Below are 23,128 nucleotides of genomic sequence, written 5' to 3'. Positions count from 1 at the left end.
CTCAATACAACGCAGCACACAATCATTTCTTAAATGGCCAGCTAAAATTTCTTATGTATTTTGTAAACACTTTTCCCTGGCAGATGTCGCTGTTTTTCCCCCCAAACTAAAGTGGTGAGATTGTGTAAAAATTTGCAATACACCTAATTATCTGAACAGAAAAAAACGGCATATGATACTAGAGATGACTGTATGATACTATACGTGGAAAGAAAAGTAATCTGATTTGTATTGGCTGCAGTACTTAAATGAATAGTTTAGTCAAAATTAAACGTTCATGATTCAGATAGAGCATGGAATTTTAAGCAACTTTCTAATTTACTCCTATTATCAATTTTTCTTCTCTCTCTTGGTATCTTTATTTTAAAAATCTGGAATGTATAAGCTTAGAAGCCGGCCCATTTTTTGGTTCCGCACCTGGGAAGTGCTTGCTGATTGGTATCTAAATATAGCCTTCCAATCAGCAAGCGCTACCCTGGTGCTGAACCACAAATGGTCCGGATCCAAAGCTTAGGTTCCAGCTTTTTTAAATAAAGATACCAAGAGAACGAAGAACGAAGAAAAATTGATAATAGAAGTCAATTAGAAAGTTGCTTAAAATTGCATGCTCTATCTGAATCATAAAAGTTTATTTTTGACTAGACTATCCCTTTAATTTTTAAAGTGCACTCCCTGCTAACTTTACCCAGTAACGTTTCCCTTTCCATTGTGCTCCATTATTTTCTATGGGAGTCATTTTTTATAGAATTCCCTAGGGGCAGCCCTTGCAAGTGTCAGAATTGTATTCATGGTTGATCCGTAATGTTTTAATAACTGAGCCCTATGTATCAGCCTTTGTGTATATACAAAATGATAAGGTTAGGAGGCATGCGTGTATAGAGAAAAAGATAAGGATGTCTGCCCATACTCAGCCCATTTAGCACTACATTACAAGTGGCGCACTAACTTTACACTTTCAACTTGTAATACGCACGCTAAACCCTTTCCACGATAGACTTTACTTTGAGTGCAGTTAGCACGCAAGCTAAAAATTCTGCGCTCCTTGTAATCTAGCCCTTAAATAGACGTGTTTTTAATGAGAAAAGGCTGCTATTTCATACACAAAAATAAGCACAAACAAGTAATTCCTGATATATTTTATAATCTGCAGCTGGTATAACAAGTCATTGGAATACATTAAAGGGAATCAATTTTACACTTCAATGTCCCTTTAACTGTAGTGTTGTTACAGTATATTGGTCCACACCAATTCTGTATGTGAGTGACTGATTATTAAGCCAACTTCTCTGTATCATTGTATCTGTTATCTGACATTTTATATTTACACTACACAACATTTAGCACTTCCTTTTTTTATTCCTTTGATTACTATGTGACTAATTTGCCTTTCCATGATGCTTTTTTGTATATCAGATGGTTGTCACAGTTTATTCTATGTTACTCGTTGCTTTGTCCATTTTGACTCCTCCAGCTTGTGTTGGTGGGTTCATTTATGATTATGTTTTCCATGAAGGGTTACATAACAGGTTCTCTCTGCTTTGTAGTTCTTCAGCAAGATTAATTTTTTCTTATCTTCTGTATCTGGCTGGCAACGATATCAAAGGGCGTAGATTAACGGCACAGTTGTCCTGTTCTGGCTGAAATTTAAAATATAATATAAAATGTTTTCAGAAGAATCAATAAATAAAAGAGTTATTTCTAGTATATGCACCATCTACTAAAAACACATGGAAACTGCCATAGTGGTACAAATAAAAAAACTAAAAAAATATTGAATTCTATTCCAATCCATTGGAAGGACCACACAAATAGATATATGCATGCTCAGCTGACTTTAATTCATTTTCTAAGCCATTTCATTTAATCTGAATAAATTAAAGGGATAGTCTAGTTTTCACAGCTAGGGGGTGTTAGTTCATGTGTGCTATATAGATAGCATTGTGCTCACTCCCGTGTAGTTATTTATGAGTCAGCACTGATTGGCTAAAATGCAAGTTTGTCAAAACAAATTAAAAAAGGGGGCAGTCTGCAGAGGTGTATATACAAGGTAATTGCAGAGGTAAAAAGTATATTAATATAAGGGTGTTGGTTATGCAAAACTGGGAAATGGGTAATAAAGGAATTATCTATCTTAAACAATATAAATTCTGGAGTAGACGGTCCATTTAACTACATGATACAAACTTTCACTTAGAATAACAAACCCCTTTGCTTCCACAAAATATAATATATATTTAGTGATACTTGTAGTTACATATATATATATATATATATATATACACACACACATATATATATATATATATATATATATATATATATATAGTCTTTAACCTTTTTTGTATCCATAAATTATAAGCAAAAAAGAGTTTATGTTTTTATATTCCAAATTCTCAAGAATGCCAATGATTATTTTTTTTAAAAAACAAAAATCCATAAAACTTTGCCTGGTTTGTGCAATACATTTGATTTCTTTCAAATGACCCCAATATGTACACATTTTACACTCATATCTAATCTATTGTACCCCAGTATTATAAATACTAGAAAGATTAGAACAGAAAGATAATTTTAGCATTGTGGCTTCTCTTAACACGAAGTAGAACAGCAAAGTGTAAGAGTCTGATGTTATCTCCAATTTGATAGTGTAATGAAATAACTCTCTTTTAGAAAGTAATGAATCAATTTTTACAAATTATTTTTTTTAAATCAAAGATTTTTATTAAGGTAAGTAGCATTACAAAAGCCACATATAAACAAAAAAAACAAGTTATTACAGGATGGACACGGCTGATAACAGAAGTAAATCATAATAAACACATTGAGAACAGGTATATCCTACTGTATTACTAGCATACCTCAGATATATACAATACAAGATTTACATTGATACCTTATAGTTTTATTTATTTTGTGCAAAATGTAATTAATGATATATAGCCCTTCATGGGTATGATTTATAGACCTATATAGGTAGAAAGTTAGTGATATATAGCCCCTCATGGGCATGATTTATAATCCTAAATAGGTAGAAGGTGGCGGGTTAATACCGCGGAAAAAATTCACCGGGTTGGGTGAATGTCTAAGATAATATTACCCCCCGGGGATTTACATTAAACCGTGGGGGGGGGGAGGGAGCGGAGAAGGTGAGTTAGATAAACAGTCGGTACGAGACAGCCATCTTCTCTTCTATATAATGTCTCTATATACACTTATCAACATCATGGTGCCACATAAATGTCTAACCTAAATACTAGCAGGACCCTTTTATACTAAATGCTTAAATATGCGTTGTTACAAGATTTACAACATATCTGCAAAATCCATTAATGTTTAACTGTATAACCCCTTAGTGTTTTAAGATAGACAGGGGAGGACAAATAGAAGCTTAATAGGGGTACTTATACTAAATGTGACACCTAACGTTTGCAGAGCGTAATATTGCACCATACATATAATATGACAAACCTATGATTCCGTTACATCAGTTGAGCAACAAATAAATTAAAGATATCCTGTTACCAAACCAGCATGCAAAACAAGTAAATATAATACAGTGCTCAGTAGTCCCGGAAGTATGAAAAAGGTGTACAATTAAGAGTTCTGTTACTTAAGGATGGCAAGTAATGGCAGTCAGCGATGACTTAAGTATATAGGGTAAAAAAAAAAAAAAATTCTCTCAGTATAAAGAGTAAAATTAAATATATGCAATAACCATAACCTTAGGTACAGTGAATCCAATGGAGGTTGTTCTACATCAGAATGAGCCAAAGCGGCTCAATTACTATTTCTGAAGACTTCTTAAACAAAGCTTATCAGCTTGAAACGGGAAACAGGGTATAATACAGGAGGGGAAAAGTATCACAACAGTCAGATCTGTATTATACAGATACACTATAGTATAGCATAGGCACGCCAATATCATGGGATATTTACAAAAATTTATGTTACCCTTTAGGTATGGGCCCAATACCCACGGGTGGGCGTGCTGTGTTAATAGAAAGGCAATCCCTAGTGATAAATTTAACGTTAGTAACTGCTTCCTCATTGTGCAATATCATAAGAACCAGGATAGCAATATATAAGGATACCTCAAGTGCTAGTGTCTCTATATATACACTGAATTATAAGGTTGTATGTATAGTTACAGACTATAAATAGCCCTGGCTCTAGGAAGTCTAACACTGGTAGATAGACACAGTTAAAAGGAAATAAACTAATATACAAATAAGTGCCTCCTTGTTGTGAAACAATACTGGAACAGGGGTACCAAGATACAGGGGTACAGCAATAATAATAGAGCTAATGGCTCCACATTTATACTAAATTTCAATGTTATATAAGCAGACTAATTAGCATACTGTAAAACTAAAACACTCAAGTAATAATCCCATCTATCCTACAACAAAAATGTAGACATTTTAGTGCCATAACTATATCTAAAACACTTTTAGGCATAAACAATGTCCGGAGTTATGATAAACATGCCAATAGCAGAAAGAGATTGTCTCTGAGTCTAGGTGTAGACAGTCTGTAATTACCCGATTCCTCTTTTGGCATTCAAGTCCTGTAATGCAAGTATGAGGAGGAGATAAGCTTTTAAAGGTAATACGCTGCCAATTCGCAGCATAATCTCCCTCCAAGTCCCTCTATATGGCCCAGCAAGCAAAACACTGTGGAGAGGAATCTCTGGGGTTAACGAGCTGCTGTAGTAAGCTGCTTGTAGGGCGCTCTTATTGCCTGACATTAGTATCAGGCGGGTCTTTCCACTCCGCACCCGATATGGAGCATGTGTCAGGTGCCACGCTGAAAACTCCTCTGCTATAAATCCAGACTTTAGTCCGGTCACAATCGGCTGCTTCGCCATATGATCCAGAGGCACTACAGCATCCCCACAGCACTCGTTCAGCTGACCATCCGGGTGAGCAGACATGACCTCTTGAAACTGTACCTCCTTAGCCAGCTCAGAGCATATACTGAGCACAGGATGAGATCGGGCGTGAAAAGTTTCAGTCAGATCCGATATCAATATGTCACTTCCCCCTTCCTCCATTGCAGGATAAAATATTAGCTCGCCAGCCTCGTGGGTAAGCAAATCGGGTACTCCTCTCCGCAAACAAAGCACTTGATGTGTCAGAGTATTAAACTGTGAGTCCATGACTCGCTCCAATACAGTAAGAGCTGCGATGATGTCCGCCTCCATTTTGAGCAGACGTTACATGTGCATATGAGATTTTCTCCCGTCTTTACTCTGACCTTCTGGAATGTGGGAATTAGTTAGCTGGTGTGCCGCTACTGATAGGAACCCCGTTTGATGAGAAAAAAGTCATTGTAGTCGCCAAAAAGAAATAGTTATATCATAAAAGAGCCAGGAGCTCATGACATACGCGTCCATATCCTTTCATAGTTGGCTCCGCCCCCCCCACAAATTATTTTTTATACTTCCAAACTAAAGTATAAGGTTTATTCCAAGTTATATGGAACTGGGAAACAGCATTTTGTCAGGATACTCGCAGGGTACAAATCTTCAATATGGAAAATTCGAATTATTTAGACGGACAATTAATATATTGTAGATTCTTTGTTTTCTACTATCAATTTCAAATACAGTGGCTTACATTTTACTTACAAAAAAAAAAATCTGATAAAATATCTGTTTCAGATCCAGAAATGATATAGGGAATAGTGTATTCAATAATCAAGGTGGTGGAAAAAAGCACACACAAATTTGTGTTTATGACACGGAACTTTGGATCTGCCACATCCAGATATCAATACAAAAAACAGTATGGTTCCAGCCTTTTACTTTAAAGCGGATTTCTACTCCTTACGTTAGGGTCCTAGGGATTGCAGACAACCTTTCTGGACTAGCTATAGGTCGTAAGTCATGTCTCCTGTGGCACCTGTCTCTGCCAAGCTCAAGTGTTATCTGTCTCTGCCAAGCTCCCTTAGTAAATTTCTGCCAAACTCCAGCGGTATCTGTCTCTGCCACGTCCCACAGGACCTGTCTCTGACAAGCACCAGCGGTAACAGTGGCTGCCACGTCCCACAGGACCTGTCTCTGACAAGCTATAGCAGTACCTTCATCTGTGATACTTAAAAGTATTTATGTTATAAATAAAAATTTCTTTGAGCCTTTACAACTTGCTCTTTACTAATTCAAAGAAGGGTGTTAGCTCTGGGAGTTCTACCTTAGTGGGCAGGTTGCACCAACTATAGACAAATCTATATCTGAGCTCCTTCCACTGAACACAGCTCAGCTGAGCATGACATTTGCATACTACAGCAATTTCTCAATTATCTTAATTTTTCCACCATTGTTGCGATATCTGATCTCTTATGTCTTCCACCATCATATTACCTACTCTGCAGTACTCCCTTAAAACTAACAAACTGGGGCGTGTCCAGGCTCTAGCAGAAGATGGCTGCTAATCTGGGAGCTCAATCTATAGGATATGCCTTCCGCCAGGATACCTAATTTTTCAGATGCCATCCAGCGCTAAATTTCATTATACGCAAGAGAGCTAACTTTGCTGGACTGGGCAATACTAATTTTGTGTACTGAAGAGTCTCGCAGACTGGACTGTTGAGGTTTTGGGCGGCCTCGTGGAGGAAAACCTTAGCACACCCCCCCCCCCCCCCGGCAACCGGGTAAAGGGAGAATAAAGTAAATTCTCTTATCTTTCCTATCATCACTGTACTCTTTGCAGTTATAAACATGCCGGGCATACTAGTGACCATGCAAAATTTGTTGGCTGAATATGAGCACATAATGTGCGCTAGATTTGAATCTCTCTTGGCATGTATGGAACGTGCTCACTCTGAAATTACAGTCTCTGAACAGCGGAGAAAGGTGACAGCTGAGGCCTCTGGAGTGAGGAGTGTAGCGCAACCCGACACAGGCTTTCTTGCAGCTGGGGTAGAACTAGCCCGAGATCCGATGAGAGCTGCTGAAAGCTTAACAGCTACCTGGACTTCTAGCGGTGGAGACGAGGCCTACTATCTGAGAGGAGTTGGAGGAAATGCGCACTTTGGGGCTCTGGCATCGGAGAGCAAATGTAAGGAAATACAGATAGCGAGGTTGAGATACCTTTTTCTGAAGGGTGTGGGGAGTGCCCCAATGCTCCGCAGCTTAGAAGATGACAGACGGACTGTTTGGCACCCGTGGGTGGGAGCAGCATTTAGGCGGACCGTGCAGGCCTGGCATGATGGTACATCTGGAGATTGGGTTTTTCACTCCCAGTATAATTTTGCAGCTGGTATGAGAGAACGGACTGGTGTAGGGTAAACTTATATGCCCTGTTCCAGTAGATGAGTAAAGGTTCTGCTCATATTCTATCCTGGATATTAGGGAATATAAATGATGGCCCTTGGGCCTGAGACTTTATCTAAAGGAACCTCTAACGGCATAGGACATGTGGGGCATGTATGAAGATCCCTGAGAGGACTTAAATTGTATAACTTATTATTTTTCCCACTTTATATTACCTTTTAGAGAGGTATTATCTGCACTGTAGATACAGTTTTATGTTCAGAACTTGTTGATACCCCTTATTATTGTGTGACGCTTTCTCCAGGACAATACTTTACTCTTTTCTTATGCCCTAAATAATTAGTCATATGTACATAGCCATATAATGTTACTGCACTATAGCTGTCTGTAATAATTACTAAATAACTCCATATGTTCCCGGCAACAAAGCATTCAATGATGGACCTAGTTATCTGTCGGTTATTGGATAGCACTATCTAATTATAAGTATTACACTGCTAATGATGTGGGTCCTGGTTTTAGATATTTCATTTCTTTCCAATGTGTAACTATGCCAACATATATGTGAATCTTTCTAAACCAATAGATTTTACAGGGCCACACTACAGCCCCTAGAACTGCCCTTTAGGGATAACTAGTTCTCTCATAATTTTATTACCTATAAGGTTTTGTCGTAATCCTATATACTGATGATACTTCAGATTTCTGCATACTGTTATCTAATCGTGAACTATGCCTGATATGTGCAAACATACCTGTGTCTTTTATGTGATTTAAAGCTATAGGCCCAAGAGCGGTCTATCCCTTGTAACAACCCTTAGTTATTTTTATTGTTGGCTAGTTGCAACTCAGTTTTATATTTGTTTCTCTGACACTATGTTAGTTATTACCATATTTACTGTTATGAGCCCATATCATGTTATTTTTTATGTCCTCCTTTAATTTTTTTTAGTTTTCTGGACCTACCCGTGGTCCTGGCAGGCATGTGAAGGAGAGTGATCAGTACAGGTCCAAAAGTGGCCTGTTCCACCCAAAAATCCTCCGATAAGTAAATTGAATTCATTGGCGCCCAAAAGTGGCCTCAGCTATTTCCGATGGGAAAAAAAAGAGGGGGTGTTAGGTTTGCTCTCTAAATATTATGCATTTGATCTATCTCTAAAGTTGTACCAAGTGATATAGTCCTGTTTATGATTGTACACGTCTTTTTGTCTTTGTTTTACATTTCTTAACTTATGTTTTGTGCTTAATTGAGCAAACTGCATTTTCTGTAACTGTTTGACCCTCAATAAAAATTTATTTACAAAAAAACAACAAAAAAACGAACAAACTACCACTGCTAAATCACATTCACTGCAATACCACTCCTTAAAGGAACACAGTAGTAATTTTATTCTTCACAAAATATATGATAGTGTTTTGTTTTACTTTTTTTGTTCTTGAGTTCTGCTTATCATCCAGTGAGCAATGAGTCCTAAAGACCCAATTATTCACATACTCTCTGTTAGATTAAAAAATCAACACAAACAGCTTTACAGTGCTGATATCCTGTGTTCTTTCTGCCGTGATTTCGCTGACAGCAGCAAAATTACACTATATCTGCATGCCCCACGAGTGGAATGACACAAATCCTTTTAAAAGGATGCGAGTACAGAGGGGGATATTCTCGTAAAAGGTAACTTTTCTGAAAGGAAAAAAAACGATCAACTGTGATAAGGTTGATATAAAACATAGACCATAACATCAACTTGCAATGCAAGATCAAGTGTTATTGATTGCACAAGCTCAAAATAATGAACAGCTTGTTGTTAAATTGTAATCTGGCACTTTATTTTTATGCTTGTGGGGCACATCATTTTTCATGTACAGAGTCATGGGAGTTGTCTTTATCAGCCTGTAAGCAATTCTTTCCTGTGGATGAGTTGTGCACAAACCAGTAAAAGTGTCCAAAGCAGGGGAAAAACTTGTGAAACACCCACTTTTCTCCTGGAGTTTTGCTCTGTACATACAAACAAAGAGCAACCAGTTTTAAAATGATGTGCAGTATATGTGTACAACAATCAAATCTCCTGCTTTATATATTGATGAAGGCCAGGTGTATGGAAAGGTTATAAATAACAAACCTCCCAGCATCCTGAATATTGTGGGATTGTCATGTGCTGGGAGTTTGTCCAGTAGCTATTACCATATCAGGGCAAATGTATTGGCTCTCAGGAACTGCTCCAACCCGCCTCCATGACACGCCAAAGCCAAACAGCCCCCCTCCTGTCATGGGAGGTATGAATATAATCTATTAAATATATATATGACAGAGATAGACAGACACAGCATGTTTTTTTGCCCCCCCCCCAAAAAAAAACAACCTGTATGTGGATACCCATGCAAACAGGGACTTCCATTAATACGAGAGAAAGAGAATGAGAGAGCAAGAGAGAAAGAGAGAGAAAGAAAGAAAGAGAGAGAAAGAAAGAGAGAGAAAGAAAGAGAGAGAAAGAAAGAGAGAGAAAGAGAGAGAAAGAGAGAAAGAGAGAGAAAGAGAGAAAGAGAGAGCAAGAGAGAAAGAGAGAGAAAGAAAGAAAGAAAGAGAGAGAAAGAAAGAAAGAAAGAAAGAAAGAGAGAGAAAGAGAGAGAAAGAAAGAAAGAGAGAGCAAGAGAGAAAGAGAGAGAAAGAAAGAAAGAGAGAGAGAGAAAGAGAGAGAAAGAAAGAGAGAAAGAAAGAGAGAAAGAAAGAGAGAAAGAAAGAGAGAAAGAAAGAGAGGGCAAGAGAGAAAGAGAGAGCAAGAGAGAAAGAGAGAGAAAGAAAGAGAGAGAAAGAAAGAGAGAGAGCAAGAGAGAAAGAGAGAGCAAGAGTGAGAGAGAGAGAGCAAGAGCGAGAGCAAGAGCGAGAGAGAGAAAGGAAGAGAGAGAAAAAGAAAGAAAAAGAAAGAGAAAAGAGAGATAGAGAAAAAAAGAGAGAAAGAAAATAAAATAAATGTTTTTTTTATAAAAATATAGTACATATTTTTTTAGACTTATCCAACTTCCTTATTGTAGTAATCTTTTCTGTTTAAATAGTTGCTCATCTACTTAACCACTTTGTTATTAAATGTTTTGTTATTAATACAAGCTGCAACTTCCTGTCTTTTAAAAATAATAATAAAAAAAACTTCCTGAATCATTAATAAACATATATTTCCTCACAAAATAGTAAGAGGAACTTATTTCTCAAACTAAATATCCCAAACGTAAACCATTTTTTTTTTAAAAACTTTAACTATAAATGAAATGTATAAGCAAGCTCCCAACTGGTTACCAGTTGGGTAATGGAGCCCCACGTAATACCTAGAACTCCAATTGGGGAATCTACATCTTGCTGTGTATATTTCAGTACTTTACTTCAGATCCCCACGAATGAGCCGAGTGTTACGGTAACACATTTTTTCAGCAAACCCCTCTTGCAAAGTCCTCCACAAGGGCAGCTAAGCTTCTGTTATCCTCCTCACATGAGTAGGTAGAAACTGGGTTTAAATCTGTATTGGCATAAGACAGAATCGCCACACAGTGGAAACCTATTTACAAGTAGAGGTAGACAGAAATAATACAGCATAAAATATCCACACATGTACCTGTATGTATAATCAGTCCAGATATCCTCAAAACTGCAGGTGGTAGTTCACAGTGATACCTCACAGTTTGCCATTGATATCACCCAGGTACAGTGGATGCTATGATTTTTCATGTGTAATTTTATACACGTACACATGTAAACATAATAAAATCAGCAAATAAAATAAATGAATAGCAAATTAATAAAAAGTATCTGTCGACCGCCAGTACACCAAACCAATGGAACCCTTTTATAAGTTTTTTATAGATGCGGGAGGAAAAACTGCACTTGTTGTAGATTTAGAAATAAGGATGATATACAGATTACATCAGAGATAGATGGAAATAATTTTCCTATAAAAGGAAATTTAAATTGCCATTCTAAATTTGTAGTGCATCAGCTTGAATCTATTTGTTCCAAGAAGTATATTGGTAAAACCAAAAGGAGCTTTAAGGCGAGGATTGGAGAACATATTAGAAATATTGAGGAGGGGTATATGCAACATAGCGTGTCTGCACATTTTGCAATGGTACATAATAGAAACTGTGAATGTCTCAAGGTTAAAGCTTTTAAACAGGTGTAGAGGAATGTGAGAGGCGGGGATAGACTACTAGCCTTGAAGGCCAGGCCCACAAACTGCTTCATGCTGACACACTGTACGGGTGGTCGACAGATACTTTTTATTCGTTTGTTTGCTGATTTTTTTTTTATGTTTATATGTGTACGTGTATGGAAATACACATGAAACACACATGCAATATCACAGCAACCACTAGTGACTGTACTTGGATGATAACAACAGAAAAACTGTGAGTTGTCACTGTGAACTACCCCCTGCAGTTCCTGAGCATATCTAGATGGATTAGCAAGGACATCGTAAGGAGGGACGCTGGACACTGAACACGAGAGACCTACATACATACCGGTACCTGTGTGGATGTAGATGTGGATACTTTATGCTGCATAAATGTACCTCTACTTGTAAAGAGGTTTCCATTGTGAGCGAGCGTTTGGCTTTGTTATTAAATTATCTGTTTAACTTAACATACTTCATATAGATGAAATGTGTTATCCTTCCATTTCTAACAATGTATCACAGTTGATAAAACACAAGACCATAACATTCACAGATTTCCATATATCCTTAAGATTATAATAAAATACCTACCAAGTTATGTGACAGCAATAAGTTACATTGAAAGTTCTTTTTATAATAGCTGTCCTAAACATAGTTAATATTTCTTCACATACTATATATATATATATATATATATATATATATATATATATATAAAATACAAAATATTATACAGTATCCCACAAAAGTGAGTACACCCACACCCCTCACATTTTTGTAAATATTTTATTATATCTTTTCATGTGACAACACTGAAGAAATGACACTTTGCTACAATGTAAAGAAGTGAGTGTACAGCCTGTATAACAGTGTAAATTTGCTGTCCCCTCAAAATAACTCAACACACAGTCATTAATGTCTAAACCGTTGGCAACAAAAGTGAGTACACCCCTAAGTGGAAATGTGCAAATTGGGCCCAATTAGCCATTTTCCCTCCCCGGTGTCATATGACTCGTTAGTGTTACAAGATCTCAGTTGTGAATGGGGAGCAGGTGTGTTGAATTCACACACTTGGTCATACTGGTCACTGGAAGTTCAACATGGCACCTCATGGCAAAGAACTCTGAGGATCTGAAAAAAAGAATTGTTGCTCTACATAAAGATGGCCTAGGCTATAAGAAGATTTCCAAGACCCTGAAACTGAGCTGCAGCACGGTGAGCAAGACCATACAGTGGTTTCACAGGACAGGTTCCACTCAGAACAGGCCTCGCCATGGTCGACCAAAGAAGTTGAGTGCACGTGCTCAGCATCATATCCAGAGGATGTCTTTGGGAAATAGATGTATGAGTGCTGCCAGCATTGCTGCAGAGGTTGAAGGGTGGGGGGATCAGCCTGTCAGTGCTCAGACCATACGCCGCACACTGCATCAAATTGGTCTGCATGGCTGTCATCCCAGAAGGAATCCTATTCTAAAGATGATGCACAAGAAAGCGCACAAAAAATTTGCTGAAGACAAGCAGACTAAGGACATGGATTAATGGAACCATGTCCTGTGGTCCGATGAGACCAAGATAAACTTATTTGGTTCAGATAGTGTCAAGCGTGTGTGGCAGCAACCAGGTGAGGAATACAAAGACAAGTTTGTCTTGCCTACAGTCAAGCATGGTGATGGGAGTGTCATGGTCTGTGCTTGCATGAGTGCTGCCGGCACTGGGGAGCTACAGTTCATTGAGGGAATCATGAATACCAACAGGTGTTCTGACAAAATGCAGACGGACATTTGGCCGACGGACATTTGGAAGACAGCCTTCTGTCAGACGGACATTTGGCCAACGGACAGAATGCCAAAGAATGTTTCGGCCGAGGGCAGATACGCTCCAGAGTGCTCTTTTCTAATCAGAGCCTCAAGCGCCGCAACTGCCTCTGGGAACCTTACCATGGGTCGCAGCCCTCACGTCTTGTAATTCTCTGTCTGGGAAATTATCTATCGAATATATTTATCTATCTATTGAATCTATCAAATGTATCTATCGCATCTATTAATCTATCTAATCTATGTATCTATCTATCAAATCTATCTCGTGGCCGGACTGTTATCTGACAGCCACTTGTGTGTCGGCCAAATGTCCGTCGGCTAAAAGTCCGGCCACGATGCCAACATGTACTGTGACATACTGAAGCAAAGCATGATCCCCTCCCTTCGGAGACTGGGCCGCAGGGCAGTATTTCCATCATGATAACGACCCAAAACACACCTCCAAGATGACCACTGCCTTGCTAAAGAAGCTGAAGGTAAACGTGATAGACTGGCCAAGCATGTCTCCAGAACTGAGCATCTGTGGGGCATCCTCAAACAGAAGGTGGGGGAGCGCAAGGTCTCTAACATCCACCAGCTCCGGGATGTCATCATGGAGGAGTGGAAGAGGACTCCAGTGGCAACCTGTGAAGCTCTGGTGAACTTCATGCCCAAGAGGGTTAAGGCAGTGCTGGAAAATAATGTTGGCCACACAAAATATTGATACTTTGGTCCCAATTTGGACATTTCCCCTTAGGGGTGTACTCACTTTTGTTGCCAATGGTTTAGACATTAATGGCTGTGTGTTATTTTGAGGGGACAGCACATTTACATTGTTATACAGGCTGTACACTCACTACTTTACATTAAAGTGTCATTTCTTCAGTCTTGTCACATGAAAAGATATAATAAAATATTTACAAAAATGTGAGGGGTGTACTCACTTTTGTGGGATACTATATATATATATATATATATATATATATACACATACAAAACAACAAAGAGGGTTGGCGCTCATACAAACACAAGTCCACATGTTTATAACATTTTATATACTGCAAAATCACTTATGCTAGCTAAATATTCTTAAATTGTCAAAATAAAATTGGATCATTGTCACGCAAAATTATTAACATATTTATGCTGCAAGACTTTATGCCTATATACCTTTAAATAAAGTTGGGATCTTAGTCACACAATATGGCCATATTCTGCTAAGCCAGTAACCACTTACAAGGTGTCCCAAAATAGACTGGTCCTAACACTAAATGTTTTTTTTTTTTTTTGGTGTGCTTAACCAACCCCCCCCCCCCCCCTGTGTTTACTTCTATAATAGGGAGTTGACCAAATCCCTTTGGTTAATGCACACCACCCAGCCCAGGAGCCCAGGTGTATTCCAGATAATGTGATTGTGGTATATATATAAAGCTAGGGAGTTTCATTCTGTGCAGTCATTATTTGAGGCATAGCACTGCAATGTTGGAATTCTGTATTTAATATTAGAATCGAATGACTCAGCCCAGCAAAGCTAAACTCATTAGTGTTAGGACCAGTCTATTTTGGGACACCTTGTAAGTGGTGACTGGCTTAGCAGAATATGGCCATATTGTGTGACTAAGATCCCGACTTTATTTAAAGGTATATAGGCATACAGTCTTGCAGCATAAATATGTTAATAATTTTGCGTGACAATGATCCCATTTTATTTTAACAATTTAAGAATATTTAGCTAGCATAAGTGATTTTGCAGTATATAAAATGTTATAAACATGTGGACTTAAGTGTTTGGATGTGCGCCAACCCTCTTTGTTGTTTTGTAATTGTTTTGGTCATTTTGGCAGCACTCCCACAATATGTGTGCTAGTATATAAAAAAATGTTGTTGTTTTTTTGTGTGCTTAAACAAACCCCCCCTTGAGTTTACTTATATATACACATACACACACACACAAACAGTATATATATATATATATATATATATATATATATATATATTTTCATATACAGTGCCTGTAGTTACCTTCCCCCCTGGATGGCAAATTCCACAGCATGACTGCTCTTACCAAATCTAATTTTCTCTAGCCTTAAGGGGTTACCTGCACAATCGGTTTGTTTTATTATAACAGTTCTTTATAGGGGCAATACTTTCCTTAAAAAAAAACATAATTTATGTAAGAACTTACCTGATAAATTCATTTCTTTCATATTAGCAAGAGTCCATGAGCTAGTGACGTATGGGATATACATTCCTACCAGGAGGGGCAAAGTTTCCCAAACCTCAAAATGCCTATAAATACACCCCTCACCACACCCACAATTCAGTTTAACGAATAGCCAAGAAGTGGGGTGATAAAAAAGTGCGAAAGCATATAAAATAAGGAATTGGAATAATTGTGCTTTATACAAAAAATCATAACCACCACAAAAAAGGGCGGGCCTCATGGACTCTTGCTAATATGAAAGAAATGAATTTATCAGGTAAGTTCTTACATAAATTATGTTTTCTTTCATGTAATTAGCAAGAGTCCATGAGCTAGTGACGTATGGGATAATGATTACCCAAGATGTGGATCTTTCCACACAAGAGTCACTAGAGAGGGAGGGATAAAATAAAGACAGCCAATTCCTGCTGAAAATAATCCACACCCAAAAATAAAGTTTAATGAAAAACATAAGCAGAAGATTCAGACTGAAACCGCTGCCTGAAGTACTTTTCTACCAAAAACTGCTTCAGAAGAAGAAAATACATCAAAATGGTAGAATTTAGTAAAAGTATGCAAAGAGGACCAAGTTGCTGCTTTGCAAATCTGATCAACCGAAGCTTCATTCCTAAACGCCCAGGAAGTAGAAACTGACCTGGTAGAATGAGCTGTAGTCCTCTGAGGCGGAGTTTTACCCGACTCAACATAGGCAAGATGAATTAAAGATTTCAACCAAGATGCAAAAGAAATGGCAGAAGCTTTCTGGCCTTTTCTAGAACCGGAAAAGATAACAAATAGACTAGAAGTCTTTCGGAAAGATTTAGTAGCTTCAACATAATATTTCAAAGCTCTAACAACATCCAAAGAATGCAATGATTTCTCCTTAGAATTCTTAGGATTAGGACATAATGAAGGAACCACAATTTCTCTACTAATGTTGTTGGAATTCACAACTTTAGGTAAAAATTCAAAAGAAGTTCGCAACACCGACTTATCCTGATGAAAAATCAGAAAAGGAGACTCACAAGAAAGAGCAGATAATTCAGAAACTCTTCTGGCAGAAGAGATGGCCAAAAGGAACAAAACTTTCCAAGAAAGTAATTTAATGTCCAATGAATGCATAGGTTCAAAGGGAGGAGCTTGAAGAGCTCCCAGAACCAAATTCAAACTCCAAGGAGGAGAAATTGACTTAATGACAGGTTTTATACGAACCAAAGCTTGTACAAAACAATGAATATCAGGAAGAATAGCAATCTTTCTGTGAAATAGAACAGAAAGAGCAGAGATTTGTCCTTTCAAGGAACTTGCAGACAAACCCTTATCTAAACCATCCTGAAGAAACTGTAAAATTCTCGGTATTCTAAAAGAATGCCAAGAAAAATGATGAGAAAGACACCAAGAAATATAAGTCTTCCAGACTCTATAATATATCTCTCTAGATACAGATTTACGAGCCTGTAACATAGTATTAATCACAGAGTCAGAGAAACCTCTTTGACCAAGAATCAAGCGTTCAATCTCCATACCTTTAAATTTAAGGATTTCAGATCCTGATGGAAAAAAGGACCTTGTGACAGAAGGTCTGGTCTTAACGGAAGAGTCCACGGTTGGCAAGAGGCCATCCGGACAAGATCCGCATACCAAAACCTGTGAGGCCATGCCGGAGCTACCAGCAGAACAAACGAGCATTCCTTCAGAATCTTGGAGATTACTCTTGGAAGAAGAACTAGAGGCGGAAAGATATAGGCAGGATGATACTTCCAAGGAAGTGATAATGCATCCACTGCCTCCGCCTGAGGATCCCGGGATCTGGACAGATATCTGGGAAGTTTCTTGTTTCGATGAGATGCCATCAGATCTATTTCTGGAAGTTCCCACATTTGAACAATCTGAAGAAATACCTCTGGGTGAAGAGACCATTCGCCCGGATGCAACGTTTGGCGACTGAGATAATCCGCTTCCCAATTGTCTACACCTGGGATATGAACCGCAGAGATTAGACAGGAGCTGGATTCCGCCCAAACCAAAATTCGAGATACTTCTTTCATAGCCAGAGGACTGTGAGTCCCTCCTTGATGATTGATGTATGCCACAGTTGTGACATTGTCTGTCTGAAAACAAATGAACGATTCTCTCTTCAGAAGAGGCCAAAACTGAAGAGCTCTGAAAATTGCACGGAGTTCCAAAATATTGATCGGTAATCTCACCTCCTGAGATTCCCAAACTCCTTGTGCCGTCAGAGATCCCCACACAGCTCTCCAACCTGTAAGACTTGCATCTGTTGAAATTACAGTCCAGGTCGGAAGCACAAAAGAAGCCCCCTGAATTAAACGATGGTGATCTGTCCACCACGTTAGAGAGTGTCGAACAATCGGTTTTAAAGATATTAATTGAGATATCTTTGTGTAATCCTTGCACCATTGATTCAGCATACAGAGCTGAAGAGGTCACATGTGAAAACGAGCAAAGGGGATCGCGTCCAATGCAGCAGTCATAAGACCTAGAATTTCCATGCATAAGGCTACCGAAGGGAATGATTGTGACTGAAGGTTTCGACAAGCTGAAATCAATTTTAGACGTCTCTTGTCTGTTAAAGACAGAGTCATGGACACTGAATCTATCTGGAAACCCAGAAAGGTTACCCTTGTCTGAGGAATCAATGACCTTTTTGGTAAATTGATCCTCCAACCATGATCTTGAAGAAACAACACAAGTCGATTCGTATGAGATTCTGCTAAATGTAAAGACTGAGCAAGTACCAAGATATCGTCCAAATAAGGAAATACCACAATACCCTGTTCTCTGTATACAGACAGAAGGGCACCGAGAACCTTTGTAAAAATTCTTGGAGCTGTAGCTAGGCCAAACGGCAGAGCCACAAACTGGTAATGCTTGTCCAGAAAAGAGAATCTCAGGAACTGATAATGATCTGGATGAATCGGAATATGCAGATATGCATCCTGTAAATCTATTGTGGACATATAATGCCCTTGCTGAACAAAAGGCAAGATAGTCCTTACAGTTACCATCTTGAACGTTGGTATCCTTACATAACGATTCAATATTTTTAGATCCAGAACTGGTCTGAAGGAATTCTCCTTCTTTGGTACAATGAAGAGATTTGAATAAAACCCCATCCCCTGTTCCGGAACTGGAACTGGCATAATTACTCCAGCCAACTCTAGATCTGAAACACAATTCAGAAATGCTTGAGCTTTCACTGGATTTACTGGAATACGGGAAAGAAAAAATCTCTTTGCAGGAGGTCTCATCTTGAAACCAATTCTGTACCCTTCTGAAACAATGTTCTGAATCCAAAGATTGTGAACAGAATTGATCCAAATTTCTTTGAAAAAACGTAACCTGCCCCCTACCAGCTGAGCTGGAATGAGGGCCGCACCTTCATGAGGACTTAGAAGCAGGCTTTGCCTTTCTAGCAGGCTTGGATTTATTCCAGACTGGAGATGGTTTCCAAACTGAAACTGCTCCTGAGGATGAAGGATTAGGCTTTTGTTCTTTGTTGAAACGAAAGGAACGAAAACGATTATTAGCCCTGTTTTTACCTTTAGATTTTTTATCCTGTGGTAAAAAAGTTCCTTTCCCACCAGTAACAGTTGAGATAATAGAATCCAACTCAGAACCAAATAATTTGTTACCCTGGAAAGAAATGGAAAGTAGAGTTGATTTAGAAGCCATATCAGCATTCCAAGTCTTAAGCCATAAAGCTCTTCTAGCTAAAATAGCTAGAGACATAAACCTGACATCAACTCTGATAATATCAAAAATGGCATCACAGATAAAATTATTAGCATGCTGAAGAAGAATAATAATATCATGAGAATCATGATGTGTTACTTGTTGCGCTAAAGTTTCCAACCAAAAAGTTGAAGCTGCAGCAACATCAGCCAAAGATATAGCAGGTCTAAGAAGATTACCTGAACACAGATAAGCTTTTCTTAGAAAGGATTCAATTTTCCTATCTAAAGGATCCTTAAATGAAGTACCATCTGACGTAGGAAAAGTAGTACGTTTAACAAGGGTAGAAATAGCCCCATCAACTTTAGGGATTTTGTCCCAAAATTCTAATCTGTCAGACTGCACAGGATATAATTGCTTAAAACGTTTAGAAGGAGTAAATGAATTACCCAATTTATCCCATTCTTTGGAAATTACTGCAGAAATAGCATTAGGAACAGGAAAAACTTCTGGAATAACCACAGGAGATTTAAATACCTTATCCAAACGTTTAGAATTAGTATCAAGAGGACCAGAATCCTCTATTTCTAAAGCAATTAGTACTTCTTTAAGTAAAGAACGAATAAATTCCATTTTAAATAAATATGAAGATTTATCAGCATCAATCTCTGAGACAGAATCCTCTGAACCAGAAGAGTCATCAGAATCAGAATGATGATGTTCATTTAAAAATTCATCTGTAGGGAGAGAAGTTTTAAAAGATTTTTTACGTTTACTAGAAGGAGAAATAACAGACATAGCCTTCTTTATGGATTCAGAAACAAAATCTCTTATGTTATCAGGAACATTCTGCACCTTAGATGTTGAAGGAACTGCAACAGACAATGGTACTTTACTAAAGGAAATATTATCTGCATTAAGAAGTTTGTCATGACAATTAATACAAACAACAGCCGGAGGAATAGCTACCAAAAGTTTACAGCAGATACACTTAGCTTTGGTAGATCCAGCACTAGACAGTGATTTTCCTGTAGTATCTTCTGACTCAGATGCAACGTGAGACATCTTGCAATATGTAAGAGAAAAAACAACATATAAAGCAAAATTGATCAAATTCCTTAAATGACAGTTTCAGGAATGGGAAAAAATGCCAAAGAACAAGCTTCTAGCAACCAGAAGCAATGAAAAATGAGACTTAAATAATGTGGAGACAAAAGCGACGCCCATATTTTTTAGCGCCAAATAAGACGCCCACATTATTTGGCGCCTAAATGCTTTTGGCGCCAAAAATGACGCCACATCCGGAACGCCGACACTTTTGGCGCAAAATAACGTCAAAAAATGACGCATCTTTCGGCGACACGTATGACGCCGGAAACGGAAAAGATTTTTTGCGCCAAAAAAGTCCGCGCCAAGTATGACGCAATAAAATGAAGCATTTTCAGCCCCCGCGAGCCTAACAGCCCACAGGGAAAAAGAGTCAAATTTTTGAAGGTAAGAAAAAATGATTAATTCAAATGCATTATCCCAAATATGAAACTGACTGTCTGAAAAATAAGGAATGTTGAACATTCTGAGTCAAGGCAAATAAATGTTTGAATACATATATTTAGAACTTTATAAACAAAGTGCCCAACCATAGCTTAGAGTGTCACAGAAAATAAGATTTACTTACCCCAGGACACTCATCTACATGTTTGTAGAAAGCCAAACCAGTACTGAAACGAGAATCAGCAGAGGTAATGGTATATATAAGAGTATATCGTCGATCTGAAAAGGGAGGTAAGAGATGAATCTCTACGACCGATAACAGAGAACCTATGAAATAGACCCCGTAGAAGGAGATCACTGCATTCAAATAGGCAATACTCTCCTCACATCCCTCTGACATTCACTGCACGCTGAGAGGAAAACCGGGCTCCAACTTGCTGCGGAGCGCATATCAACGTAGAATCTAGCACAAACTTACTTCACCACCTCCATCGGAGGCAAAGTTTGTAAAACTGAATTGTGGGTGTGGTGAGGGGTGTATTTATAGGCATTTTGAGGTTTGGGAAACTTTGCCCCTCCTGGTAGGAATGTATATCCCATACGTCACTAGCTCATGGACTCTTGCTAATTACATGAAAGAAATATTCTTCATACTAATTTTGTTGACCTTTTATGAACCCCTAATTCTGCTATATCCCTTTTAAATAGCAGTGGCCAAACCTACACTCCAGATTCAGATTTATATATATTAGAAATAGTTTTCTAAATGTTCTCACAGATATTTAATGATAAACGGAAACTACCAACCTAATGATTTATGAAGGTGTAGGATGTCAAAGACCTGATTCTAAGAAAGAGAAAGGAAGTTAAAATATGTGGAAATTAATAGGATATTTAATAGCAGTGGTTAAATAGGAATATACCTCACCACATTTAAAAAAGCCTCAACAAATAGGAAATCTCATGAGATATTGTCTATGTTGGAGCTTTATTGTCTGTTGCCATATAGTTACATAAAAAGAACTACTTGTAGATATTAAAATCTCACTTAATACACATTCTTGCACATTAAAGGATTATGCATACTTGTTTGAGCTTTTTTGTTTCAGTTACCACTATGTGTTTGACATATGTATTTTACCCGCATTGACATATGACTGCATAGCATTTTACCGTTAGTCATTATACTTTTGCTTATGGCCATAGAAGTTGCCGTTGTATTTATGAATACCTCAGTAGTCCGCCCATATTAAGTTGTAGATGTTGATTATGGATGTACAGTGTTAGCATAAGAGCAACATTGTTTTTATCTTATTAGCCACGTTGTTTAGTTTAAATTTGTTTGGCTGGTTACTAAGGCTATGGACGACGCCCCTAGTGACTAATGCTATGCGCCTGATGCTTCCAGCTGATTCAAATTACTTGATTATGATTAGTAGGTGGTTTTATGTTCACACATGTGTATATTTAGAGGTTGCTGTTATTCACTTTCTTGTTATGTCTGAGGAAGGAGGTAATACTCCGAAACGTCACACCTTCTGGAATTAAAAGATATCCTTTATTTAAATACCGGTGAGTGCCTACTTCTTTTTGTTTTGTATGCTTTGCCTGCTGCAGCACCCCGGTCAAAGATTTGTGAATGCCATACTCTGCCTGGAATTCTGCCTGGAATTGTTGTTACTTTGTTTTGGGCACCCGATTACTAAGAGATTTCCTTATATATATACTGCTTGACTCTTATGCTGACTAATATCTCTATAATAACATGTCACAACAAGGAGGCATAACCATAGAAGGAGCTGAAGATTCAGGGCTCCAGGGAGCTAGTGTTTTTCAGTATACGGATGAGGATGCAACAGAGATTTTATTTGAGGCACTGACTACAGGCCCCACCAATAAACCTGTCACACACATACTGTCACACCTTCTGAAGCTTAAAAAGAAAAAGAAAGATTTGGAACTGCATGAACAATATTTCTCCGAATACTATAGAAAAAGATTTATACCTAGGGGTTTTAGGATTAAGAATGTCCCTACCCTGGGAAGAGTAAACCCTGCCTTCTGTGAGCGATGGTGCAACATTTTAAATAAGTATGCACTTGATCTAATGCTTCTTGTTATACAAGAGGTTAGAAGCCTGCTAATACAAACTAAAACTGAAATAGAACATTTCACCACAGAAAACACCACAGCTCTGTTCCAGAATGACGATGAAGAATGGGAGACTACACTACGGACATAGCTGGAGCAATATCAAAAAGAACTAACGGCATTTAAGAACAGAAAATTTGAAGCTGTACTGGAGGATTTCAGAGAAAATAAAGTCTACAAATGGCTACTCAAACCAGAAGAGAGACAGAGGCTTAGAGAATTCCGCCCAAGAAGATACAGGGCAAGGAGGCCATGAAATCTAGCTACAGTAGACAGCTCAGGATTGGGCACAGATTCAGACAGCACATCAGGACAAGATATACCGACAGGTATACAAAGAGAAGGAATAACAACGAGG

The 23,128-nt window shown here is 38.2% G+C and overlaps 1 protein-coding gene across 5 annotated transcripts in view; it reads right to left on the bottom strand.

Moving 5' to 3' along the window:
* Positions 1-1,121: 1,121 nt before the first annotated feature.
* Positions 1,122-23,128, bottom strand: part of LOC128638491 (probable pleckstrin homology domain-containing family N member 1) — a 324,001-nt gene continuing 301,994 nt past the window's right edge. For 4 of the 5 annotated variants that reach the window (XM_053690476.1, XM_053690472.1, XM_053690474.1 and 1 more), the window contains one exon: positions 1,122-1,637. Coding sequence is in view for 4 of the 5 variants with exons in the window: in XM_053690472.1 (XP_053546447.1) it covers positions 1,569-1,637 (69 nt within the window). In the remaining variant the exon portion in view is untranslated. Of the gene's footprint in view, positions 1,638-21,403; positions 21,467-23,128 lie in introns of those variants that run through there. The other variant, XM_053690475.1, reaches the window with a different exon arrangement.

This window comes from Bombina bombina, chromosome 8 (genome assembly GCF_027579735.1).
Source record: "Bombina bombina isolate aBomBom1 chromosome 8, aBomBom1.pri, whole genome shotgun sequence".
NCBI lineage: Eukaryota > Metazoa > Chordata > Amphibia > Anura > Bombinatoridae > Bombina > Bombina bombina.
Note: the sequence above shows the minus strand (reverse complement) of the source record. Positions and strands in the feature narration are given on the sequence as shown.